This window comes from Arabidopsis thaliana, chromosome 4 (genome assembly GCF_000001735.4).
Source record: "Arabidopsis thaliana chromosome 4, partial sequence".
Lineage (NCBI taxonomy): Eukaryota > Viridiplantae > Streptophyta > Magnoliopsida > Brassicales > Brassicaceae > Arabidopsis > Arabidopsis thaliana.
The window spans coordinates 15,357,131-15,381,857 of record NC_003075.7 but is presented as its reverse complement, the minus strand read 5'-3'; the positions used below and the strand labels follow the sequence as shown (position 1 = coordinate 15,381,857).

The 24,727-nt window shown below is 35.6% G+C and overlaps 7 protein-coding genes and 2 long non-coding RNA genes across 15 annotated transcripts; 4 read left to right on the top strand and 5 right to left on the bottom strand.

The window, feature by feature from the left end:
- The first annotated feature begins 2,491 nt into the window (after nucleotides 1–2,491).
- On the top strand, nucleotides 2,492–2,716 carry AT4G08565. The gene has a single exon (NR_142214.1). It is a non-coding gene; the product is annotated as an other RNA (long non-coding RNA).
- A 116-nt stretch (nucleotides 2,717–2,832) lies between these two features.
- Nucleotides 2,833–4,700, bottom strand: AT4G31790 (Tetrapyrrole (Corrin/Porphyrin) Methylase). Of its 2 annotated transcripts, NM_119328.4 has the most exons (4): nucleotides 4,538–4,700; nucleotides 4,230–4,392; nucleotides 4,018–4,142; nucleotides 2,833–3,886 (listed from the first exon to the last, which is right to left on the bottom strand). In NM_119328.4, the coding sequence occupies exons 2-4, from the start codon at nucleotides 4,377–4,379 to the stop codon at nucleotides 3,328–3,330; spliced, it is 834 nt and encodes a 277-aa protein (NP_194907.1). In that variant the 5' UTR covers nucleotides 4,380–4,392; nucleotides 4,538–4,700; the 3' UTR covers nucleotides 2,833–3,327. The 2 variants fall into 2 exon arrangements, with proteins under 2 accessions (NP_194907.1, NP_974655.1); NM_202926.2 differs by having other exon boundaries at nucleotides 2,985–3,886; nucleotides 4,230–4,634.
- On the bottom strand, nucleotides 4,686–7,870 carry MGD1 (monogalactosyl diacylglycerol synthase 1). Of its 3 annotated transcripts, none has more exons than NM_119327.3 (8): nucleotides 7,112–7,859; nucleotides 6,490–6,662; nucleotides 6,111–6,272; nucleotides 5,891–6,032; nucleotides 5,583–5,807; nucleotides 5,433–5,495; nucleotides 5,213–5,287; nucleotides 4,686–5,133 (listed from the first exon to the last, which is right to left on the bottom strand). In NM_119327.3, the coding sequence occupies exons 1-8, from the start codon at nucleotides 7,634–7,636 to the stop codon at nucleotides 4,897–4,899; spliced, it is 1,602 nt and encodes a 533-aa protein (NP_194906.1). In that variant the 5' UTR covers nucleotides 7,637–7,859; the 3' UTR covers nucleotides 4,686–4,896. The 3 variants fall into 3 exon arrangements, with proteins under 3 accessions (NP_194906.1, NP_001320109.1, NP_001329161.1); NM_001342113.1 differs by having other exon boundaries at nucleotides 4,724–5,133; nucleotides 6,490–6,675; nucleotides 7,112–7,870; NM_001342114.1 differs by having other exon boundaries at nucleotides 4,724–5,133; nucleotides 5,891–6,272; nucleotides 7,112–7,870.
- A 1,045-nt stretch (nucleotides 7,871–8,915) lies between these two features.
- DBR1 (debranching enzyme 1) lies at nucleotides 8,916–11,797 on the top strand. 2 transcript variants are annotated; one of them, NM_119326.4, is made up of 9 exons: nucleotides 8,916–9,558; nucleotides 9,652–9,809; nucleotides 9,890–10,011; nucleotides 10,178–10,371; nucleotides 10,453–10,635; nucleotides 10,722–10,840; nucleotides 10,941–11,074; nucleotides 11,160–11,279; nucleotides 11,459–11,797. In NM_119326.4, the coding sequence occupies exons 1-9, from the start codon at nucleotides 9,436–9,438 to the stop codon at nucleotides 11,560–11,562; spliced, it is 1,257 nt and encodes a 418-aa protein (NP_567881.1). In that variant the 5' UTR covers nucleotides 8,916–9,435; the 3' UTR covers nucleotides 11,563–11,797. The 2 variants fall into 2 exon arrangements, with proteins under 2 accessions (NP_567881.1, NP_001328612.1); NM_001342112.1 differs by having other exon boundaries at nucleotides 9,139–9,558; nucleotides 11,160–11,792.
- Nucleotides 11,798–12,133: 336 nt separating this feature from the next.
- Nucleotides 12,134–13,598, top strand: AT4G31760 (peroxidase superfamily protein; the record flags this gene model as incomplete). The annotated part of the gene is made up of 4 exons (NM_119325.3): nucleotides 12,134–12,355; nucleotides 12,436–12,615; nucleotides 12,845–13,010; nucleotides 13,186–13,598. 4 exons carry the CDS (start codon nucleotides 12,134–12,136, stop codon nucleotides 13,596–13,598), a joined length of 981 nt encoding a protein of 326 aa, NP_194904.3.
- A 367-nt stretch (nucleotides 13,599–13,965) lies between these two features.
- WIN2 (HOPW1-1-interacting 2) lies at nucleotides 13,966–18,150 on the top strand. 3 transcript variants are annotated; one of them, NM_001342110.1, is made up of 10 exons: nucleotides 13,966–14,303; nucleotides 14,550–14,730; nucleotides 15,160–15,287; nucleotides 15,606–15,704; nucleotides 15,804–15,962; nucleotides 16,326–16,412; nucleotides 16,489–16,580; nucleotides 16,805–16,879; nucleotides 16,986–17,160; nucleotides 17,455–17,695. In NM_001342110.1, the coding sequence occupies exons 2-10, from the start codon at nucleotides 14,651–14,653 to the stop codon at nucleotides 17,475–17,477; spliced, it is 918 nt and encodes a 305-aa protein (NP_001328539.1). In that variant the 5' UTR covers nucleotides 13,966–14,303; nucleotides 14,550–14,650; the 3' UTR covers nucleotides 17,478–17,695. The 3 variants fall into 3 exon arrangements, with proteins under 3 accessions (NP_001328539.1, NP_194903.2, NP_001328538.1); NM_119324.4 differs by having other exon boundaries at nucleotides 14,097–14,303; nucleotides 16,986–18,150; NM_001342111.1 differs by having other exon boundaries at nucleotides 14,097–14,478; nucleotides 16,986–17,531.
- AT4G31740 (Sec1/munc18-like (SM) proteins superfamily) lies at nucleotides 17,509–18,080 on the bottom strand (the record flags this gene model as incomplete). Its single annotated transcript, NM_119323.1, has 2 exons — nucleotides 17,509–17,936; nucleotides 17,993–18,080. The coding sequence occupies 2 exons, from the start codon at nucleotides 18,078–18,080 to the stop codon at nucleotides 17,509–17,511; spliced, it is 516 nt and encodes a 171-aa protein (NP_194902.1).
- Nucleotides 18,151–19,783: 1,633 nt separating the features above from the next.
- GDU1 (glutamine dumper 1) lies at nucleotides 19,784–20,846 on the bottom strand. The gene has a single exon (NM_119322.4). The coding sequence runs from the start codon at nucleotides 20,649–20,651 to the stop codon at nucleotides 20,175–20,177; it is 477 nt and encodes a 158-aa protein (NP_194901.1). The 5' UTR covers nucleotides 20,652–20,846; the 3' UTR covers nucleotides 19,784–20,174.
- A 1,630-nt stretch (nucleotides 20,847–22,476) lies between these two features.
- AT4G08525 lies at nucleotides 22,477–22,830 on the bottom strand. Its single transcript, NR_142213.1, has one exon. It is a non-coding gene; the product is annotated as an other RNA (long non-coding RNA).
- Nucleotides 22,831–24,727: the final 1,897 nt, after the last annotated feature.

Genomic DNA, 24,727 nt, shown 5'->3' with positions numbered 1-24,727 from the left:
ATTTTATATTTTGAAATAGAATGAGTACTATTTAACAACAAAATATAATGTATTTAATTACTAATTACTACTTTTTTGTCGTTGAGAGATTGTTTTGGGAAAGCGACCAATCACATTGCATGATAAATTTAAGTCGGTACAAAAAAACTTTCTAATCAAGGAAGTGTTAATTAACACAAATTAAATATGAGCCGACAAAAAAAATATAAATAAATTGAGAGAGTGAAACAAAAAACGTGGAAAATTTTTGGGGAGAAGAAGACAAAGAGGGTGGTGAGCCCACACGGGAAAAGGGCAACAAAATCTTGACTGGACTCGACCGCGACTTCCAACTTGTGAGAAGCTTTTATTATGAGGTGTGAACAAGTTGCCACCTTGGGCGGCTCCGACACCGACCTCTATTTTTCTTGTCACTTTTTTTTGTTTGTTTGTTCAAAGTTGTGAATTTAGTGTCATCTTTAATTATTCCGTTTCTTTCAAACTCAATGATACAAATGCTAACCACTATTCCATGAAGATTTACAAAGATCGATTGTTCGATGAGATTCTTAGAATCTAGTTAAAATGAGTTTTGATTTTATTGATGTAAGTTGACAATTTTGATTAAGACGGAATCATATAGTATAAATATTAAAACTTGTTTTCAAACTTATCTGAGTTTTTTTACCGGACCGAAGACCAAATCATATGATTTGTTTTCAAATAAATTCAGGATTTAGTCTGATTCTCATTAAAGTCTTGACTTCGGGTATATTCGGTTTAAGCTAGGTTACTATATGCGGTTTTTGCTCTTCAATACATAATTATTCCATGTGACATTCATTTCAGAGAAGAAGCTTTATGTGATCTTCATGAATTGAATCAACTTGAAAGATCAAATCATAATAATTTTTGAATATAAAATAAAAATTGTTGAAACAAGAGACTTTTGATATCCTTTCCTAACACAAGTTTGCATGCTAACTCTGAACACCATTACACTATACTAGGTATTTATGTTATTAGAAACGAAATTTTTTACAGTGTACTAAATATAAGAACCTTTTTTGACAAAACAAATTCAATTTAGATTGCAAAACCCACATGTTTCCACTTGGTTCGAGTTTAGTAGCAAACTCTTGCTAAAAGAGGTCGAGATACATTGTGAAAACGAACGAACGAACAATCGTTCTAATTGTGGAAGGAATTTTGAGAGATTTGGATGCTGGGAACTACACTATTTCGGAAAGCTCACTTTGTACCCCCTTTTTGTTTCCGAAAACCATTAAAATTTGCGAAACAATCAAGATTAATCTATGTGATATGTATATTAATAAACTAGATTCCCTACTACGTAAAACGTCTGTAATAGGAATGGAAAATTAGTAATGGGGATTCATAAGTGGAATGATCTGTTCCCCGATGTAGACCAAATAGAAATTTCTCATCACTAGAAGTTTGATATTGAAATTTGGACCAAACTTCTTTATCTTTTTACGCCACATTAATCCTATACGTAAAGTGATATAGATCGATGACAGTTGACGAACAATAAAGATATATTGGTCAAGTTGGATATTGTTAACAAGAGATGAATAACAATAATATAATTAGTGAAGAAATGAGTTAGGGCTCATGGAAAAGTTAATTAAACAAATATAACATGGTTGGAAAAATATTTCAGGAAGTGTTTTTAGTTTATTGATCCTATGTGGAGTGATAAGTCTTATCATAAGACCTTATAAGAAAGACGACCAAAGATCTTTCTTAAGTCGTCGTGTAAAACTCTCTCTCGGATATTCTACATGACGACGTCGATACGATGACGTCATTACGATCAGCATCTGAAAGTATCATCATGATACGTTTTTATATTTGTCTCTTTTGTTAATCTGAAAATACGGTTTGTAAGAGCGGTTTACTAAAGAATAATTTAGTTTTCTCATTTGCATATCTCTTCCTATCGGAGAATTAATTTTTATTTTCTTCAAATTTAATCATGAACTCGTATGTGCATAAACTATTCATATAACCGGTTAAATTACTAACTTTACTTGTTCAATTTCTAACTAAAATAAAATTTTGGATAATTATTTAAATCTGTTATGATAGTTTTAGGTCAAATGTTTACGTGAATTTAAAATTTCTAAACATAAGACTTCAGCCGAAAGAATATAATTGCAGAAAAAAAAAAAAATAATCAAAAAATGATTATGACAAAAATAGAAATGAATACAATGCTTGGTAATTAGTGTACGAAACAAATCGATACATTAACCATTTAAAATTAATATAGCGATATATTTTATACAGTATCTTTAAGAAAGACTTAAGTTGATGATGAGTCAAGCTTATTTAAAAGCTAAAACCAAACGGAATAATCTATCTGTTAGAGATTTCAAGAACTAATAGAAAATGGACCAAATCGATTTGTTTGTAAGTAAAAGTAAAAACTATAGACTAGTTGCTCAAGTCATGCGACAATTTAGCCAGACATATTATTCCTTATGTATGTTCTCTTTTCTGAATGGTGGTGAACTACGTTACGTTCATGATTCATCAGCCTCGTTACGTAAATAATCCTACGTCATCGTTTGTGCATCATCTATCATTCATCAGCCTCCTTAAAAGGCTTACTTGTCAAAATTTTAAATGACTTTTGAGTGGAATTATTGTTAAAAAAGAAGTCATGATTTTTTAAATTGTGGTCTCAATTAGGACCAGAGCTTTATCCCAGCTTTGAAAAAAGTAAGACTCGGATTTTGATTCATCTAAAACTAAGTCGGATATTTCCATGTGTTAGATTTTTATTTTACGTTTCCTTCATAGAAATTCTGATTAACCCGACGTTTCCATTTCTATAAACATCATTATATTTGAACGTTACAAAGTTTTCTCAGTTCTAACTTAGGGGCAATAATAAAATACAATCTTTGGACGTGTGGTGGTTTAAGGAGACAATCATAAACTAAACAATGATCTTTTGAAGGGTAATCAACCCTCAAGAACCAGACCGAACAAAAACAAACCGAAACGACCTCTAGTTTGGTTTCAAATCCTCAAACCAAACCAAACCAAGCCAAAATAAAATTATCTCTGAAACAAAGCTTTGATACAAAATCCACCTCAATCTATAGCCAAATGAATATTTCAATATCCACCTTTCCAATTCGAAGTCACACCATAACTATGCTTATACAAAATTCACTACCAAAACCTCGAAAGTCAATAGAGATGAAGAAGAGTATTTCACCTATCAGTTCCTAGTTTCAATCTCTTCCTCCTCCTGCTCTGCCTTGAAGCTTTGCGAGTAATGATAAGAAGAGTCTTCTTTAGTTTTGTGGTCTTTTAGTTTCCACTTTTGTATTTGTAAAACTCTAACATCTCTTCTTCCACGGGATGAGTCTCGCCTACTATCACAAGACAATGCAACGGTGCTCCAAAATCAACGCTTTCGAGTTGCTTCATCGTCCCTGCAACTATCGTCTGGTCCTCAGAGCCAAGCCGGGCAAAGCCCACACACTGTGTGTCTTCACCATAAACAGAATCTCCATGCTTTTGCTCAACTTCCAGAAGCTGCTCGATTGCTGTATTAACACTCATATACCTCGGCGGTTCATACTGTTTCTTCCCTCCTCTGCATAGAGATTCAAAAGTAGGCTCCTTCACTCGGATATCTAGCAAACAGAGAGTGTGAAGTCCAAGAGAGCGGTTCTTCTTGATCTTCTCATAAAAACTATCAGGTCTCCAAGTCTCGGTAAAGAATGGGATCGAAACAGTCTCTCCATAATGGTAAAGCTGCAATCCACAAATCCCAACAGCATTCATCACCGATGCATTGTGCACTACCTCTACTTTTACACCGAGTGTCTTAGCTCGAACAACAAGATCACTATGCGTTGTAGCTCTGCAAATTGCATTTCCAACAAAACCATTTCAAACATCAATCCCAATCTAAACTGTATTGTATCTATTATCTAACTAACTACATTAGGTATAAAATCGAATACCAAGATAGGATGAGAAAGGTGTATGTACCCGAAAGGATCACCAACAACGAGAAAAGCGACATCATTATCAATGGCTTCATCAATCATATCACCAGCCTTTTCTTCCACCATTTCTCTATCAGCAAGTATAATTGGTTTCCCATAGAACTTTTCCTGAGAAACCAATCAAAGAACTTTAATCAGAAAACTGGGTGGGAAAGTAATGAATCTACTAAATCAACGAGGCTTTGAGAGTCTTACAAGATTGGAAAGTCCATCAGCAGAGAGACCAAAGGACAAAAGAGAAGTGTAAGCTTCCATGTATACTTTCTGTGATTTCTTAACAGCCTCGAGTCCTCTCAAGGTTATATCTTTTTCATCTCCTAAACCTAACCCTATAATGTACAACATCTCTTCTGCTTCTCTGACAACAGACAAAAACAAAACCTTAAAACATGAACTAATCACTCAATCAGACAATCAGAAGAACAAGGACAAGCTGACGAACTTAGATCTAAGGAAAATCGACAAATCCATAGACTTGAAAGACCAAAAGATCGGATTTTTACCTGAAGAATTGCGTTGAAAACTCCGAAAGAAAAGGCTCTCACTTGATAAACCTCAGCGAGCGGCCGAGAGAAGAAGGTCAATACTCAAAACCCTTTTTGTGTCTCTTTGTTTTTTTTCTTTATTGCTGTTTTTTTTTTAAGTCCCATGAAACAATGTCGTTCTTTGGAGTTATAATAAACTAATTTAATTGGGATACTTATTTATCATTATTAAAAAGAGTTGGTAGTAATCGGCCCTGATTATTGCATTTAGGGCAAAAAAATTACTACAATATTGTGATGTTTATTACACTCTTGTCTAAGAAAGGAGATTAGAGTGATTGAATTTGAATGAATAGAGTTACAACATATATAGATTATTAGGCAGTGCAAGAGAGTTGAGGAAGACTATTTTTTTTACGGACAAGCTCGTGCATATCATGCACTATCTTGAACACTGCTTCTGGTTTAGCCAGCCTCAATGCATTCTGTGACATTATCTCCAACTCTTTCGATGCCGGTCCAAACCAATCCGCTACAATCTTCGATATCTCTTTCGGTGATTTTGAGAATTTCCCACATCCGTTTTCCACCACGTACGGTACATTCCCTGCCTCCTGCTCTCACAATCAAAACCCCTCACAATTGAAAACCTGAACCAACATATAAATGGGAAGTTTTTAGAGTGGAACTTACTTGACCAGCGATGTAACCGTTTAAGATTATCGGTAACCCTCTTATCATAGCTTCAGCTATAGTGCCTGGACCAGCCTGCACAAGCCAAGTCACAAACATTGATAAAGAAACAATCACTTTTAAATCACTCTTATTTTTCCCCATCAAGAAAATATTAACCAATGTAACACTAAATCTATATAGATCAGTTTATATGCTTGCTTGGTTCTGTTCGGTTTACCTTTGTTATGATGCAGTCACAGGCACCCATACATTCCTCCATTTTCGTTATAAACCCCTTAACCTATGACATAAAGAACACAGTTTCAGTGACTAACATCAAACGCCTAAGATTGTGGATTTGGTATGAAGAGTGACAAATGTAGAGTACCTGGACAGGGATTTTCCAGTCTAAGGAACTTAATTTGCTTTGGAGTTTCTTGTTCCGTCCACAGATTATAAGAACCTGACCTACTGCTTCACCAAGATTCTTATCATACAAAGCATCTGCAAGTGCTCTTGCTGTTGCCTCGATGGGACCCATCCCTTCTCCTCCACCCATTAACAAAACAGCTGGAAGATTCTCATCCATCCCTAGCTCCCTTCTTAATTCAACCTGCGATTTTTTCGGACAGATACTATTACATTTGGATGAGTCGGAAGCAACAAAGAACAGCTAGGAATGATTCCAAAACCGACCTTTGGGCGAACTGGTTTCACAAAGGAAGGTCGAACAGGGAGGCCATAAACTTTGATTTGTGATGTTTCAAGTCCTGCTTTTTGAGCCCTTTTTGCCACTTCTGTTGATGGGCAATAACATCTTGTCACAAGCTTATGAAACCTAAACATCAAAACAAACATGTTGTAACAATATATTAAGAAAAGAGAACCACATGAACGATTTGATAAAACAACAAACCATGTAGGATGGCAAGTGCTTAAGTCTGTAATAACCGTGGTGAACACGATTTTCTTAAGCAAGCCTTTTGATCTTAGGACACGAAGTGGGACATGTTGCATCAACGGATGAACACTGATTATGATATCTGGTTGATATTTCATTAACCCTTGGGCGATTTCCCTGTAAGTTATAAAACAATGGTATCAGATTAGAAAAGAAAAAGACATGATAGAACTCCGTAAGAGAAGCAAAGACCCAAAAAAGCTATAGGCTAAATATGATGCTCCTTTCTCATAGGAACATTTAAAGACTCTTGATTAGAATCTTCTCATAATTATAGTTGGAACAGACAAATGAATTATGAAGGAGTAACCAAACTATAGACCTTAATCCTCACCTGGCAATAAAAGTGGAAGTTGCAGCAAAATTAGATTGATGAACAATGCGTGGAGATGTACCATAATAAGTCATTTTCCACAGAGTTCCATGTTTCACCAGAAAATTATAGCTCCTGGGAAGCTGGTTGAACGGCCAGGGCGTATGATCTGTCCACAAATCCGTAATAAACACCTGCGCAAGCACTCTTAGAACGGAACAAAATCAACAATGGCTCACACTACTTAAAGTACCAAAGATCTAGACTTTCAAATGTATTTGGTTAATTATTCCAAGAACCAAATTTAATTTAAAGTCAGTTTCACACTCTTCAGCTGGAACATTCCTAAGCCATCAAGTGAATGTAACGCAATGCTATCCACTTACATGAACCAAACATCTAAATCCTATTTTCTCTAATTCAAGAAACTCTAAACCTGACTACAATTACAAGTTTATAAGTAAACTGAATCTGAAGCTTCGAAGAACTCTAAAACTAAGAAGACAGAATAGAGATTCTCCGAACATCCAAACAGATACTTCAATTTACTACCAAAACTTGTAAAAGTCCCAAACTGAAATCCATCAATGATCAATCAATCGTGATTCTACCCAAAAAGATGGATGGAAATATCAAGACGAACCTGGTACTCATCTCCAAACTCCTGATTAAAAGCAGCTCTAATGGCTTCCGCAGAAGCTCTGTGACCACCACCAGTATCACTCATCAAAATCAAAACTTTCTTCGGCCGATCAGCTTCAACACCATTCAACGGCAATCCCTCCTCACCCAAAACCCCACCAGTCCCATTTTCCCTAATCCCATTCTCATCACTCGATAATCCGACTCCTCCGACGGAGGCAAAGCTCTCCGGAACCACTTTATCGCAGTGAAACCTAATAAAGCTATTGAAATCGCTGATAAACCTACGGAGACTCGAACCAGCACTGCTCTTAGTGTTGAAGCTCAAGGAAGCTAGGGTTTTTCCCATCCTTCGGGAGGGTAAAGTCCGGAAACCATTGAAGTACAAGGCATTGGACGATGAGAGAGCATACCCATCTGAATTCGAACACGGGGATCGATTTCTAGAGGTTAAACCTCTGAGCCGTGGGAAGAAATCAAAGACCGGTGCGGCTGATTCCTGGGTTACCGTTGAAGGGTTTTGCATATTTGATAGAGAGAGAGAAGAGAGATTCAAATAGCCATGAATGATGAAGCGCGTCGTGGGAGAGATTGCAAACCACAAAGATAGGATTTTTAAGAGGAGAGTGGATGATGGATGGATTCAGGACGAGGGAGGACGATTGGAGTTTTGTTGTTTTTGTGTAAGAAGACGACACTGCTTTTGGCTAAACCGAAATACTTATCCGAATATTCTGTGGGCAATTTCTACCAAAATTCAGGTAACCAATCAACCAATTTATGTAAATGTAAATATCGTGTACTCATTAATAGTTTCCAAATAAAATAATAAAAATATTTATTTGTTGATTCTAGTATCATGTTAAAAGCTTATAAATGGATGTCGGCATAATGGACAAATTAATTTCAAATTTTAGCACATTTATCAGCCATTGTATCACTATCACCTTTAAAATCTAGAGTAACAATGTGAGGAAATGTTCAAGTTTTTCTTATATATATATATATCAGTTTATTTGATTTTTGTTTTTTGGTGAGAGAGTGATTATCATGAGTTTGGGAATGGTTTTAACCAACTTATAATGAATAGAGATACGGTATATGTTTTTTATATACTGGATTGATATTTTAGCTCAATTCTCTCAACCAAAAGATTTTCCGCCTTAGGCTTATAGTACTTCGGACCCGATCCAAGCCACATGGTATAATACTATAGATATAGATAGTCTACATGGGTTCTTTGGTAAAATGATTCATTAAACAGCGATTTTTCTTTTTTTCTTAAACAACCGATTCTTGTATCTGAAAAAGAGTTATGAAAAAACGAAGTATAATCCGACTCAGACGATTTATCGAATTCATTAAGATTTCAAAACTCGTGAGTCAACGTTGGCATTCTGATGCACATGTGTTTCATGCTTCCAATTCTCCACTCGTTCCTATACCTTAATACTATAATTTTGAGGTACTTTTGTTATTTATAGTTATATTTGAGCTACTCACTCAGATATAATCAATAATTTATAAAAGGTTTAGATTAGAAAGGAGAAAAGTGGAAGGAACTCGTCATGGAATAGAATTCGTTATTAGTAAGAAGACTACGACCGACCAAAGAACAAGAAAAAGGCACGCATGGTGTGAAAACTAAAAGTTGGCGAGGCATGCCTTTCACATGCTTTAGATTCTAAAACAAAACGTGTTTTACAAGGAAACTACGACGAACATGAATTTAATTATTCTAATATCTAACAAATATAGGTGCAAAACCTAGGATATCCCTCACATTCGTTTAGTTTCGAGAAAAATTAACAGACAAAAAATTATTTATATATCAAACTCATAATCAACTGTTGCAACTATGATTTTAACCCATTATCAAAAAAAGAAAGACAGACCATTTCTTATAATAGGCCCTATTTTAACGGACTAAAATCAAAACTCGCAGTACACATGGAAAATGTTTAGTGGGCTTTTGGGCCTAACCCAAATTTATTTTCAATTTTAGCTTTTGGGCTTTTGGTTGTTCTTCTTCATTCCGCGCCGCCGTCCCGCGTTTTTTCTTTATTTGACTCTTCTCTTCGAAACGACCGTGGTTTTGGTGTTTATTGAAACGACATCGTTTTGTTCTTCTTCTTCCTCAGTTTTGATTCTCAAAATCCACAACCCTAAATCCACGCTTCTTCTCTGCTCTTCTTACTCAATTCTTCTGCCTCTTTCTTGGTCCTTGTCCACTAATCGTTTGTTCGTCTCACGGCACGAATTCAAATTTGTAAGTTGAGCTCGTCGAATTAGTGAAACCCGAGAATAGTAGAATTCAGCAGAGAGATGAAGATTGCAATTGAAGGTTGTATGCATGGAGACCTAGACAATGTGTATAAAACAATTCAACATTACGAACAGATTCACAACACTAAAGTCGATCTCCTCCTCTGCTGCGGCGATTTTCAGGTAATCGTTTGTTTTTTTTTACCTTGAAAATAAAAATCCATTCGATTCTGCTTCCTAAGTCTGAAAAGATTCGTTCTTTGTGGAAAACATTAGGCTGTTAGAAATGAGAAAGACATGGATAGCCTTAACGTACCTAGAAAATACAGAGAGATGAAATCTTTCTGGAAGTACTACTCCGGCCAAGAAGTTGCTCCGATTCCCACAATTTTCATTGGTGGGAATCATGAGGCTTCTAACTACTTATGGGAATTGTAAGTTATCTAGTATTTGAGTTTAGGATTCCGAGGCTTAAAAAATGTGTTCTTGATGGTTGCTGGTTGTTGTGCTATAGGTATTATGGGGGTTGGGCTGCCACCAATATTTACTTTTTGGGTTTTGCTGGAGTTGTCAAGTTTGGTAATGTGCGAATTGGTGGCCTTTCTGGTATATACAATGAGCGTCATTACCGTTCAGGTTTGTTTCTTCTTCATCTCTCTGACAAAGTACCAATTTTTCAGCTTTTGAAATGGGAGAAAGTTGGATTTCTGAGTTAGTGTCTATAGTGGAAATGTATAGATTAGGGAATTCGTTTGATTTGTTTGGTGTCAATAAAGTGAGAATCAGTCATTTGTGTGAGTAGGACACTTTGAGCGGCCACCATATAACGAGAGCACCATCAGATCGGTCTATCATGTTCGTGACTATGATGTCCAGAAGTTGATGCAACTTGAAGAGCCGCTTGATATATTTCTATCACATGATTGGCCTGTTGGAATCACTGATTATGGAGACTCAGAATCACTTATGCGGCAAAAACCATACTTTCGTCAAGAGGTAAATCTGTGGGAACATGATTCTACTTCTTCATTTTGGTTTTGAGAGGTTTTCAATTGATTTGACCAAAATTTATTACAGATCGAGGAAAAAACTCTTGGAAGTAAACCAGCGGCTCTACTGCTAGAAAAACTGAAGCCTCAATATTGGTTTTCAGCTCATTTACATTGCAAATTTGCTGCTGCTGTTCAACACGGGAATGATGGGTCAGTGACAAAATTTCTTGCCCTCGATAAATGCCTTCCAGGGAAAAAGTTTTTACAGGTTCTCTTTCTTTCCTGTCCACAACATTATGCTTTGTTCTTTTGAAACAAAAAGGATATCTTTTAATTTCTTTGGATGTTCATTAGATTATTGAAATCGAATCAGAGCCTGGACCCTTTGAGGTCCTATACGATGAAGAGTGGCTAGCAATCACACGAAAGTTCAATTCTATTTTCCCGCTAACAAGGAGATACACAAACGTCAGGTATACCATCCCGAACAAGCTACCTACTAAGAAATGTTTATATATCTTCCATTTATCTTTCTACCTACCGTCCCACTTACGTATTGTTTTACTACAATAGCACTGCTGGAACTATACAAGAGAGCCGTGAGTGGGTGAGGAAGAAGCTAGAAGAAAGGCAATTTAAACCTTTTGAGTTTGCGAGAACAGTACCTGCATATAACCCATCACAACGTGTATTTGATTCCATTCCTGGTATGTTAATAGTGTACTGGATATAGAGGATTATAAAAAGTTGATGGATCGATTAAAAGTGTTTTATTCATATGGCATTTTGTAGAGATCCCGCAGAATCCCCAGACGCTGTCTTTGTTAGAGCTCCTTGGTCTCCCATATCTCCTTGATTCATCACCAGTAACAGGGGAAAGAACCGATATCCCTGCTTCACTGGCTCCATCAGGTATGACGATAGTTTTCTTTGTAGATGAGGACTTGGTTTGGGATTATCAGATACATATTCTGTGAAGTTGTTCATTTACTCTTTCTATCTGCCTATTGTCATGAAACTGCATCAAGCACCAATGACAGAGATGTTTAGTGCAGTGTCAAGAATCAAACATGTCTTGTTGTGTATTGCAGATCTTCCGACATATGATAGCGAAGAAATCCCAATTGATGACATTGATGAAATAGAAGAGATGGAGGAAGCAAAAGCAGATGATCATACAAGAGACGATGCATGAATATCTCCATTCCAGTGGTCAGAATATATTTTATCTTGCTAATATCTGACTGCTTCATCGTCAAGCTGGAAAACAACCACATTAGTTGGGATTCTGTGATTAGAAAACCAAGTTTTCTTGTTCATTTTTTAGAATCAGCATAAGTTTTATTTGTGATATTAAAGAAAAGTGAATCATAAAAATGTCTTGGAGAAATAAAAAGTTAGATATTAATGTTTCATCCAGTATTCAAGAAAGTTGATCACCTTTTCTTCCACAAGTTCTCTGGCATGCATTGGCTTGGGAAGTTACTCGCCGACAAAACCCATAGATAAGTATGTCGGATTCACTTAAAACCATGGATGATGCTGGGAATGTTGGATTCAACTAAACACGACCATCAATGATTCTTCATTGAATGCGTTGACTCAACTTCATCACCTCAACTAATTTTCTATCTCTGACACTAACATCAAATGCAAATTATGAAGTGAACAGTTGCAGTTTATTACAACAACCTTCAAGATTCCTCTCATTCTCCTTTCTATTTTCATTGTCACTTTATTCGAGTCAAAACACAGAGACAATAAAAATGGCGTCCTCTTACAGAATAAACTGTTCCACTCTTCTTCATCTCCTTATGTTTCTGTCTAGTCTTCTCACTTCCTCCGCCAACCTCTCCTTTAATTTCTATGCTAGTTCTTGTTCTGTAGCCGAGTTTCTAGTCAGAAACACCGTTAGATCAGCTACCTCCTCCGATCCAACGATCCCCGGGAAACTCCTTCGTCTTTTCTTCCACGACTGTTTCGTCCAGGTAACACGCACTAATTACGAATTACTGAGGAAAGTTCAAACAATTTGGCTTAAACTTTGTTTGTTGGTTGAACTTGCAAGGGTTGTGATGCATCAGTGTTGATACAAGGGAATAGCACAGAGAAAAGCGATCCCGGAAACGCATCTCTTGGAGGATTCTCAGTCATAGACACAGCCAAGAATGCCATCGAGAATTTATGTCCGGCCACTGTTTCTTGCGCTGACATAGTTGCACTTGCTGCTAGAGACGCCGTCGAAGCTGTAACATTTACTTCACTCCCACTTCACTTCAATCTATATTGCTCTAATCCGGTTTAACCAATCCCAACTGAACCGAAAGCATACACATGAAATCGAAAAAAAGAAACAAACCAATTCTGTATCATTTTCGCATAGACTACACAATGAACCAAATATAACCGGAGTTGTAGATACATTAAACCGGTTATCCTTATTAAGGTTTGAATGTTTTTCTTCTTTGGCGGGACAGGCAGGAGGACCGGTGGTTGAGATTCCGACAGGGAGGAGAGACGGGAAAGAATCGATGGCTGCAAACGTGAGACCGAACATCATCGACACAGATTTTACTCTCGATCAAATGATCGATGCCTTCTCTTCCAAAGGCTTGTCCATTCAAGATCTCGTCGTCCTCTCAGGTATATATCAACGTTTCTTGAAACTTCTAATCAATTTTACCAACATGTTTTGCTAAACGCAAACAGAGTATGAAACAGAGTTTTTTTTCTTTAACTATGGTAAAGTCAATTCTTGTAGCAAAATCTGTTTCATATTCTGTTACACTCAGCTTCTTCTTTTTTTATTTACATTCAGGAGCACACACAATTGGAGCATCACACTGTAACGCATTCAATGGAAGGTTTCAACGAGACTCGAAAGGAAACTTCGAGGTAATTGATGCGTCTCTCGACAACTCCTACGCAGAGACACTAATGAACAAGTGTTCGTCCTCGGAATCCTCATCATTGACTGTGAGCAACGATCCAGAGACATCTGCCGTATTCGATAATCAGTACTATAGGAATCTTGAGACGCACAAGGGTTTGTTTCAGACGGATTCTGCTTTGATGGAGGATAATCGGACGAGGACAATGGTGGAGGAATTAGCGAGTGATGAGGAAAGCTTTTTTCAAAGATGGAGTGAGTCGTTTGTGAAACTGAGTATGGTTGGTGTGAGAGTTGGTGAAGATGGTGAGATAAGACGTTCTTGTTCTTCCGTCAATTAAAAACATTGTCCGCTTCTTAATTAATTTGTCCCATTTTGGATAGTCTGTAATGTTATCTCTTAAATTTTGTATTTGTGACGAGTTTTGGTACTTGAAAATCGTCTTCTAGTTGTCGAGACAGATCCTCTTTCTAAAGTTGCGTCTAATATGGGAAACACATTTTCGATTTGGAAACAAACAAGAAAACGAGTAGCAAGTAAAGTGAAATTATTTACTACTACTAGTTAGTACAGAGGAGGACGTGAGATAAATCAAGCGTAGAACAATCAGCTGCATGTGACAGCCACGTGTCGAAATCTAGTGAGAAGGACGGTTGATTCATTCTAACTTGGGTTCACCGTAAAGTTGACAAACCCAAAAAAAAAAGAAAAAAGGAAGGAATAATAATCATCTTTTTAGGCCCACGAGATTGCTCTTTGCTTATAGAGATAACATCAAATATATTTATTTCTCAAATTACCAACTACTTATCCGTAATTAAATCATTATTATTAATTGCTAATAATGAAAACATATAATTGTATCCATAATTAATTGGGTATCATATTTCAAAAAGTTAGCTGGTTCTTCGTCATAAATTTCTCCAGTTTTGTCAAAAACGAAGACCACAGCGAGCCCTAAATCTTGTCGGGCGTTGAATCTTACAAATTTGCAAGTGATTCTCGTCATACCTGTATCTTCTTCTTCTTCTTCGTTCTTCTTCTGGTACGCCCAAATTACTCTCAAATCTCCCCCAAATTACTCTTATTTTTCGATCTGATCGTGCTCAATCCATTGCCATTTCAATTTGTTTGCTCAATCCATTGGCTATTTCCAATTATCTGCTCATTATTTGTGCTGTGGATAGTCGTTCTGGCTTCAGGACTCGGTCTCGTCATTGGTTTGATATGTCTGTTGAGCATTTGGTGATTATTGACATATTGTTTTACATGTTTTTCGACGTTGTGTTAGGATTTGATTGGTGGACAAAGGTAGCTGAATCAGCTTCAGAATTGAATTTGATCTTTGTTTGAGACAAGAAGCATTGGTGTTTGGAGCATTTCTGAGGAGTTATGGGATATCTGAATTCTGTTTTGTCATCTTCGAGCCAGGTTCACTCCGACGATGGACCTGTTAGCGGTGGTGGCCTCAGGTTCACTTTTCTCTTTCTCCCCAGCTTAATCTTTCTCAGGTTTTTAGTATTAAGTTATAGGATTAAGAATGCAACTACAGATTATAGATTGCTCAGAATCATATACTCTTTTTAGCCTTTATTAATGTCTGATTCAAGTCCTAGCTACTGATTTGAAACCTTGTCTTGGCTGATTTCTTCTGATAACTCTTGCGTTATACTTATCTTTATTGGAAGCTCATCTCTGTTGGTGTGAGTTAAAGAGTTATTGTGCAAAATAATATCTCAATTATACATGTCACTCCTCAAAAGTAGAAATCGTTCTTCGAATATAAATCTGCAGTTTAGATGTGTGATTATATGTTTGCGCATTGGCATCATTCCTAGAAATGTGACTGTAGATGCTGCTGCTGCTGCTATTAATTTTAATGAACACTCTAATATGTACAGTCAGAACGGGAAGTTCAGCTATGGATATGCAAGCTCTCCCGGTAAAAGATCTTCTATGGAGGACTTCTATGAAACTAGGATCGACGGCGTTGAAGGGGAAATAGTTGGTCTATTTGGAGTCTTTGATGGTATGTATACATGCCTCTCTAATTACATTAACTAGTCTGTCACTGACTATATCTTGCATGTAACAATTTCTAGTTCTATTTTAAGTTTCTAGCATATGCAGAATTGTAGACATATAACTCGGAAGTTATGAGTTTCGATATGGTAAATTGGAGATGTAGTAGGTTCGGTTTCTCTTGATTTATAAGAACCATAATTCATTGACGTCTTCTGATCAAATAGTGATCTTACGTGAATATGATGTCGTCTTTGCTTATTTGCTACTTGTTAAAATACTCTAAAGAGGGCAATATAGTGATGCAGATAATATTTATTTCCAGGACATGGAGGTGCACGTGCAGCTGAATATGTGAAGCAAAATCTCTTCAGTAACCTGATCAGGCATCCAAAGTTCATCTCTGATACCACAGCTGCAATAGGTGCTTTTCACCTTTAATATTGTTAGCCAGATGATTCAATAAATAGACCTAGCAAGGTGCCTAATTCTGACTTTTTCATTTGCCTGCTCCTCATCTCAGCTGATGCATACAACCAAACAGACTCAGAGTTTCTTAAATCAGAAAATAGTCAGAACAGAGATGCTGGTTCAACGGCGTCAACAGCCATCTTAGTTGGTGACCGTTTACTTGTTGCAAATGTAGGGGACTCTAGAGCTGTAATATGCAGAGGTGGCAATGGTAATGCTTGTTCATTTTTATTATAGAACTTTTTTTTTGGGGGATTTGAATGGAGATTAGAAGGTTGAAAAAAAGAAAAAAAAAAGAATGGAGATTAGAAGATGCTTCTAAGTGATTTATACCAAGTGGCCCTGCTTTGACGCTTAGACATCATCCAGTTCGACCAAGTCATTAGGGGTTAAATATTAAGAGGTCCCAAGGGAAACATAAAATGATAAATTTGCCAAACTGTATATGCAGGTCTTCGAGTCATAACTAACTCCACATACTTATAATCACATGATAGCCCTTGTTCATGAAATTTGCAATAAGTCGCTCTGTTTTGTATGGTACTAATTTGATATTTTTTTTTGTTTGTCAAAGCTATTGCTGTATCCCGAGATCACAAGCCTGATCAAAGTGACGAGCGCCAAAGAATTGAGGATGCAGGAGGATTTGTCATGTGGGCTGGTAAGAAAACATTTAACTGAAATTTCTCTTCTTATTTGTGCTTATATAATTTGCTTAATTGGAATTATACTAAAAGGAACATGGAGAGTTGGAGGAGTTCTTGCTGTTTCTCGTGCATTTGGCGATAGGTTGTTGAAGCAGTATGTTGTTGCTGATCCGGAGATACAGGTATTGACTTTTTGCCAAAATCTCCTCCTATATATTAAAAATGCCACTTTGTTATTAACAATTGAACATAACCTGCATTGGATTTCAATAGTTAGCTACTTGGTAAAAGAGTGACTGTTTTGTGTTACTTGATACAATCATTACCCACATTTTAGACTAGTTTCTAGAATGGCACTTTACAAAACTTCCTTCGTTCACTCATTAGCATAAATGGAAAATTTCAGGAGGAAAAAGTTGATAGCTCTCTCGAGTTTCTCATTCTTGCAAGTGATGGTCTCTGGGACGTTGTATCTAACGAGGTAGGAAGTGTCATTTGATTTCTAAACTTCCCTGTTAAACTTCCTCTTTTTAACATTCCCAATCCTCGGACTCAAAAACTGATCTCTGTTCAAATCTTTATTTCAGGAAGCCGTAGGCATGATCAAGGCGATAGAAGATCCCGAGGAAGGTGCAAAGAGACTGATGATGGAAGCTTACCAAAGAGGAAGTGCAGACAACATAACTTGTGTCGTCGTACGTTTCTTTTCAGACCAAGCAGGAGGAATAGGTTCCAGCAGCACCAATATCCCAATAGATCATGGTATCGTACCTGACCGAATCTCCGGTGACTCATCAACCTAGTTCTAACATTGGTAACATCCTTTTCGGGTTTCGTGATCTCAAAACAAGTGAATCTGGGAGATTATATATTGTTATAAAAAGGTGAAAGGTTTTCAAGAATATACAAACAAAACTCTCACACGAACGTTTTTTGCTGTGTCGTGTATCTTTTGTTGTTGTTATACATTTGTTACTTGGGTATGTAGCTATAGAGAGAATAAATGTATTAGTACAAGTTCTGATTCATTCTACATTGTGTCTTAAAAATTTGTAGTTTCATGGATACAATCCACCTGACTAAGATTCAACCTTAAAAACCAGATACTCTCTATCTCAGTCCCATCTTCTGACCCAACTCCCCGAGCTGCTCAACGAGCTCAGTTCCAGTAAGGATCTCTGTGGCTCCATATATAATGTTATTAACCATCTCCTGTCGCTGCGAGAGCTCCTGCAAACTGCTATATTCAATGTAGTTACCTCCACCAATCATGAAGACTATGGCTTCTTCGAAAGGCCCCTTCACATAGCTATTATCAATAGATCCTGACTTTGAAGCTCTCGCATCCAGTATGAGGTATGAATCGGTTTCTGGGTTTGGTTTTCCGTCAGTTAAGGCTTCAACTGTCCGTGCCACCGGCAGTTGCTGATCACTTGATAAGAGATTCTTGACTCCTGGAGTGACCGCGCTTATAGACTGACCATAAAGCTTCTCAGCCCAGTCAACAATGTTGCTTCTGCTTGCTGAGTCTGCCGAGGCTGCCAAAGACACATTCAGCGACTTGATCTTTTTTACATATCAGCCTCAGCTTCACGCAATGCCGCTTCCACGGCTTCAACTTCAGACTGGTTGATAGTTTCCAACGAGAGAAGGTACATGATGGCAAATCGTAACTTGTCCATTTGTGTACACTTCCCTTTCTAAACAGATAGAAGCTCGCTCTTGTCTATGCTGCTAATAATCTGAGCCCAGTAATATGTACAGTTCAAATTGATGTAAAAGTTTGGGCCAACATAACGATGCTCATTATTACATCGACATTTTTATCTAACTAGTCCACAATCATTTTTTTTTATGTCGTCAAACCATTTCATTGATTTTGAAAGAGTACAAAGTGACCAGAGCCCAAATACACAACAGCAAAAGCCCAACAATAAACCCAACCAGAATTTGCAACCAAGAAACATTAGGTTTAATTGGCACATGTAAGAAGACGTTGCTTGTGCATGTTGAGTACGGGAAGATGCGAGTGACTCATCACAATCATTTTTCTTCTTACTAGTCCACAATCATATGAAATGTATATATAGATTTATGAACACGAAAAGGAGATTGCAGGATTCACATCATATAATCTTCACATTAAAACCAAAAAAAAATTCGCATCATATTTTAATTATTTTTATTTTTTAAATCACAATGTTCGTATGTCTAAGGCTTTTTTGCATCTAGCTACTTAGAGTATAAACAAATACATACAAAAGTTAGATGAAACAAAAAAAGTACAACGTACGGAAATATATACGATAAAGGTTAATAATAAAGCTAAATTGAAATAACAATACAACAAATGAAAAGAAAAAGAAAGAAAAGAAGAAACACAAAATGGAAGAGAATTGTGTGGAAGTTTGTTTAGTAGACGCGGCTACTCGGCGCTTCGAAAGACAGCTCAAAGCTGTAAAAAATGTCAAAAGAGAATCTAATTCTTTTAGTTATAATAATAAAATCAACCCCTCCACTATCTCAAATGTGTCCCAGATGTTGTTAACTCTTTGACACACAGATTAGCTAAACTAGATACGCAAAAAAAAATAAAAAAAATATACAGTATATATATATTCGCTAATATAAACATATAAACATATTGTTTTCTGCTGTTAATTATTGTATTTGCTAATTGTTCTTATTAATGGAGAATATGAATTTGCTGAAAAGAAATATAATGGAGAATAACAGTTTCCTATTTAAAATATTTTCTCAACGTTAATTACAAATACAAGATCTCCAGATCCGTTGACTGGATATATTTTTGTGTAATTTATTGATAATCTTTTGTGTGCGATAATCAGCCATTTTTATTTATTTTTTGACATATTTGCAAGTCGAAAAGTATTTTAAAAGATCTTAAGTAATAATCAGTCTTGAAAGATTTTGTAGTAGTAAACCTAAAATTTAGGCTTAAAAGTCTTGGAGAACGGTCGATATAGATAAACAAAAATCATGTGGAACTAGTCTATTTTTCTTGTATCCTAATAGTAACATTATGTTATAATGATTTTTAGGATTATAAAACTGTCGGCGATGTATGTTTTTGTTCATAAATCTAACTTTTAGATGTATTTTCATGACAATATTCGAATGAGATTAAAAAATATATATGTAGTCAACGTGTGTTTCGGATAATTTTCTTCTTAAACTGCTTGTAAAAACACTAAATGATTACACCTCATAAAACTCTTCGAGTGAGGAAAATAAATCTTGCTGAATTAAAAGAGGAAAGAAAGTGAAATTGGCATATGGATCAGACAGCTCTGCTGTCAACAGATTGAAGCACTTTCTCTGTTCTGACAGCCAACAGTTTGAAGTACATGCAAGGTTTTTAAAAAAGTACAATTTTTGTGACCGTGAGTAATCAACCTAACCACCATATGAAATTTCTGAATTAGCACGTATTTCCACTCAAAAATGTGGAAAGTTATATAATCAAAACGAATTGGTTGGAACAATCGAATCCTAAATATATGGATGTACACACATGTACACGTAAGAAACCGCAGTTTCAAATATACTAGACTTTTTGGGGTGAAGTGACTAAATATTTCCTCAAACTACAAAATTTAGGATAATACGATTTAATATATCAAACGGTAAACACTACAGAACAAGTAAAAACCCCAAAATTTTGCTCTCTAGTAAAATTTACATTTCTAGGAATCATGACGAGGACAATTCTCCAGAAAACTCTCAAAAAGACGTTAATTTAGAAAAAGAAAAGTTTAGTGACTTGTAGTAGTTGTCTCGCCGGTATCTTTCACTTTCTCTTCTTCGCCTTCTCTCATCTTCTCTTCCTCTTTGGCAACACTTTCCTCCTGAGAAATCACCATTTTACCCTCGTGACCACCACACGTACACTTTTTCATCGCCGGTGTCGCCAGATACCTCGGCAAATCTTCTCCGGCCATTATGACAAGAAACTTCTCCTCGTAAGCTCCGTTCGCCGCCTTATCTCCAGACCGGCTCTCTTTCTCTTCATCTACGTTTTGACCATCTTCTTCGCCGGAGGAAGACAGGCGCCAGTAAGAGCAAGCGAGGATGAGAAGAGCAAAGGCGATTAGTCCTAGCATCGCCGCTAAACCGCCGAAGAGGTAAGGAACCGGCGAGTGCCACGGTGATTGCGGCGTCACTCCGTGGTGATTAACGGAGGTTGACGTTGCCACATCTTCAAACTTCGATTGTACGCTCAATGGTCTCATTTTTGTTGTTGTTGTGTGTAATCTCTTTTTGTTTCTCTCTGGACTTGTGTGTTTTGGAGATAATTTCTTCTACTTTTGTTTTTCTAACTTGATGTGGAAAAAGGAAAGATGAGTAGGAAACAGAGGAGAAGGTAAAGAGATGTATTTATAGGTATATGCAACTTGGGGACAAAGAAAGTGACGATCATATTTAATTGATGGAATTTAGTGGAACCAACTCTTTATTTCTTAACCATAGTGAACTCATCAACGTATCTCTCTTTTATTAAAGAAAATAACGTATTTATACTGTAAGAACTAAGAAGTTACAGCTGGACAAGTGAAAATGTTAAATTTCATTCAATATATCAACAGAACTAGACAGCTAACACTTTTATTTTTCATTCTTGAAAATAATAAAATACAGTGATTTGAGAGTTGAGATATACATAGTCCGTACAGATAGAGGCATATTTTTTGAAATCGATGTATTATCCATATACCACGCAAAAAAAATGTTTGTAGCTAATCAGAATCAGGGCATAGTGAAAGAGCAGTTTAGATTGGGGTGTAGTGGAATATGACAATGTTTTCACGATGATAATAGCGAACAAAGATTATTTGAAAGTGAGTGAGATTGTGGGTTAAAGTGCCAACAATTTCATTTTGTTTTTCTTCATTATTATTTCCAAATTTCATTTGGCTCTGGTGCTTTGACTTGACATATATACTCATTAATTAGTCTATCTTTCTTCTTTTCTTGCCTCTAGCCAAGACTATGCGGTGATTCCATTTTTTTATTTTTCACTTCTTATTAAGAGCTATGGATAAGAAGATCATAAGTTTATATAAGATCTCATTTTGTTTATGTGGTACGGTGAAGCATCAATCGTAAAGATGGTTCTGTGTAATTTGATGTCCGATTCCCTATAGTTCTTTAGTTTTAGTCCTGTAATTTTTTTATTTTTTTATTGCAGTTGTTTAATATATATGTTTATCAGTTAAATTTAGAATCTCTTTTTTCACCGTGGAATGATCCAATATCCACGGTAAAAGAAAAACTTGGGTTATCCTTTAATTTCCTTAGTTTTTCTTTACCTAATTTTTGCTTTTTGTTATTTTATTTTTATCTCACATCTTGAATTCTTGATTATACTTTCCCACTGTTTAGCCACAATTTGATTCCTCTTCTTAAGAATGTACGTTGATTTCTTTTATGCTTTCATCTTTGATGCTTTGTTTGTAGAGAAAATTAGGAATCTAGCATTTTAAAAAATTCAATTTGTTCAAATAACAGATACTATAGAAAAATCGTTGATGTTTTGTCTATTTGCTCAAGAATTTCGGCGTGGAAGCTTTGGAACATTGGCGTAATAGTTTTGAAAAATATGTAACGTTTACTTGTCAAATAAATTTTTGTCATGTTTTAATTCATAAACTTCGGTCGAAAACAAAATAGAATCATAAAACAAAGCAAGAAAATGAGTATCATGGGACTGGATCCACAAGACCGGGACATGTTTGATTTTTATGGTAATTATTTTTAGGCAATCAGAAAAATTGTGTTTTTAAAAAAGCAAGATAGAGAGATATTTTTAAAAAGATATTGTTATTTAAAAACATAAATCAAAATCAAAATTGGGAATTTCTTGTCAGTGAGAGAATAATAGTTTTATATATAAATAAAAAAAATACAGGTCCCATCTCATATGAGTATAGCAAGTTTCACAATCTTCATCATTAAAGAACTCGTGCATCGTTTAGAAGAAAAAAAGTTTTTACCTCTTTTTTAATTCTAAAACAGTATCAAAGTTTTTTACAAGAAAAAGAAAACAATAAAAAACAACAAGGGATAAGAAGGCCGCATTGTCCATTGGCAATCATTCCACTAATCACTATTAACATGAGAAAATAATATTTGTATAGTTTTGTTGTGTGATTGTGTCCCACGTTTCGTCAGCTTCCACTTCGCACCTTTTAGCAGTAGAGGGTACGTTTTCTTTCTGCACGGACAATCACCGCTCGTCGTTTTGTACTATTCGTCCCTACTCCTCTCATACATATAAATGGAAACGTTCAAAAATCTGAATGGCTTAAACAAATTAAGTTCAAAAATTGTTAGACGCTACCTAAACATCAAATATCCTATTGAATATGTATTCTTAGTACTAGTGAAAATCGTGTAAGTGAAGTGTGGGCAAGAGAAAGATGAACTTGTTAGTTGGAAATTAATCGATAGATGTTAGACCGTACCGTGGTGATCGAGGTTACAGACCATGAACCTATGATTTCTCATATCAAACTTACGAGTTCATTACTTCAAAGTACATTTAGTGATGGCTAATTAAAGGGCATTTAGAAAACTAATACGATTTTTTGAAACATGTAACTTTGGTATTATTTAAGCAATATCCATTACGCTCGTTGTTTGCTTTACTAAAGGGCAAGTTTCGTATGAGGCAAGGCCACTTGGATATGAAATACTCCACAAACTTTATTCTACGCATATCAAAATTTTAATTATAAATATAGCATGCCAATCTTTTTCCTAAAACAAATCTCCAATATTTAATTGCAATTTCGGTGGATAATCGGATTCCACTTTTGTACTTGAACGGCCAGTTCTTTCTTACTAGTAACTTTCATTCATGTTTTTTAATGGTTAAATACATTTCAACTATAACAGAAATTGTTGGCAAGAGGCGACCAATCACCAACGAAAGCTCGTGTAGATTACATCCACATAAATAATTATTACATGTATTGCTGTTTATATTCCAACTTTATCATAAGTAATCTAGTTAATTGAAGATTAGCGACAAAAATATGATATTAAATTGGATGGGAGAAAACATATATTTAATTAAGCAAACGAACATATTCGCAACTTGAGTTTTTGGGGGGTGTTTGGTGACGTACAAACTTCTCTTCTTCTAGATAAGGAACTATGCACTACAAATTTTCTTAATTATGCACCACAAATTTTCTAAAGTACGATTAAAAAAGAGGAAATCTAAAGCCAAAGTAGTAATCAACCCTACAACAACACATGAGTCACGACTTTCAGTTAACTACAATTATACAAATATTACTTGATTAAGTGGTGTTATCTTAACTAGTGTAATGTATGTTTGAAATTAATAAAGTCCATCTACAAACCATTTTATCAAAACAAAAAATCCATCAAGCAAATTGAAGCCACTCTTATAGCCGACTAACCGTACCTACAAATTTTCTGTTTCAAACTTATGCATATCTATATGGGTGCTTATGATACTTCCTATTAAATTTAATAAAATTAGTAAAAATTTCCCTACCATATATCATATTATTATTTTTTCGATCCAAGAAAGTTACTTTTTAAAATAGTTTTCTATTTTGTGACACTTCTAAAATATTATAAGTGTATAGCCATTTTTCCCCAAACAAGGAATAGTCTATCAGTCTATACAGTATACACACGATTTATTTGCAAAGAACCTACATACACAATTTCTCTTCTACCATGTTAGATTTTTAGTACTTGTTTTACTAGATTATGTATTTTTGTTTGTCTATCGGTCTTTTAATTTTCACTTGCTGGAGGTAAATAATGAAGGAAGTAGTTAAAAATTGAGATAACATAGTTGTGTAGAAATTAGAATACAGTGCAGAACTTAAAAGTATGGTTACGATCACATTGACAACAGTCGATATTCCATTGAGATCACATGAACATTGCTTCGTTAGAAATGCTCGTCGATCGCCTGAAGTAAACCGATTTGATTGGCCACCATGTTTTGCCTCTTCCTGATTTCATTGATATATTTTATTTTTCTTTACTATTTTAAACAACAAAAAAATTTAGAATCCGTATTCCAAAAGTAAATTAAATTTTTGCATACAATTTTTCTTTTTCTTTAAAATATCTAGGTTTTAATATAATATTCCATAATTTGATGAAAAGAATTAAAGAGAAAGTTCAAATCAATCCATATAGCTTGTCCTAGCCTATAGCCAAAAATATTCCTATGCCGCGATTGAACAACCGTTTTTTAAAAATCGTCAAATTAAATCAAACCTTTTTCCATGACAATGAGACTTGGATATAGTTTACA

What these genes read in the sequence shown, in the direction of transcription:
- AT4G31790 (NM_119328.4), bottom strand. Translation starts at nt 4,379, where the DNA reads ATGTTGTACATTATAGGGTTAGGTTTAGGAGATGAAAAAGATATAACC. An exon ending in CTGATGGACTTTCCAATCTT is followed by an intron (nt 4,143 to 4,229) that starts GTAAGACTCTCA and finishes TTGGTTTCTCAG; the next exon opens with GAAAAGTTCTATGGGAAACC. An exon ending in GTTGTTGGTGATCCTTTCGG is followed by an intron (nt 3,887 to 4,017) that starts GTACATACACCT and finishes TGCAATTTGCAG; the next exon opens with AGCTACAACGCATAGTGATC.
- MGD1 (NM_001342114.1), bottom strand. Translation starts at nt 7,636, where the DNA reads ATGCAAAACCCTTCAACGGTAACCCAGGAATCAGCCGCACCGGTCTTT. An exon ending in ACTTCCACTTTTATTGCCAG is followed by an intron (nt 6,273 to 6,489) that starts GTGAGGATTAAG and finishes TATAACTTACAG; the next exon opens with GGAAATCGCCCAAGGGTTAA. An exon ending in TGAAACCAGTTCGCCCAAAG is followed by an intron (nt 5,808 to 5,890) that starts GTCGGTTTTGGA and finishes AAAAAATCGCAG; the next exon opens with GTTGAATTAAGAAGGGAGCT.
- DBR1 (NM_119326.4), top strand. Translation starts at nt 9,436, where the DNA reads ATGAAGATTGCAATTGAAGGTTGTATGCATGGAGACCTAGACAATGTG. An exon ending in TCTAACTACTTATGGGAATT is followed by an intron (nt 9,810 to 9,889) that starts GTAAGTTATCTA and finishes GTTGTGCTATAG; the next exon opens with GTATTATGGGGGTTGGGCTG. An exon ending in TGAGCGTCATTACCGTTCAG is followed by an intron (nt 10,012 to 10,177) that starts GTTTGTTTCTTC and finishes TTGTGTGAGTAG; the next exon opens with GACACTTTGAGCGGCCACCA.
- WIN2 (NM_119324.4), top strand. Translation starts at nt 14,651, where the DNA reads ATGGGATATCTGAATTCTGTTTTGTCATCTTCGAGCCAGGTTCACTCC. An exon ending in GTTAGCGGTGGTGGCCTCAG is followed by an intron (nt 14,731 to 15,159) that starts GTTCACTTTTCT and finishes TAATATGTACAG; the next exon opens with TCAGAACGGGAAGTTCAGCT. An exon ending in AGGATTTGTCATGTGGGCTG is followed by an intron (nt 16,413 to 16,488) that starts GTAAGAAAACAT and finishes TTATACTAAAAG; the next exon opens with GAACATGGAGAGTTGGAGGA.
- GDU1 (NM_119322.4), bottom strand. Translation starts at nt 20,651, where the DNA reads ATGAGACCATTGAGCGTACAATCGAAGTTTGAAGATGTGGCAACGTCA.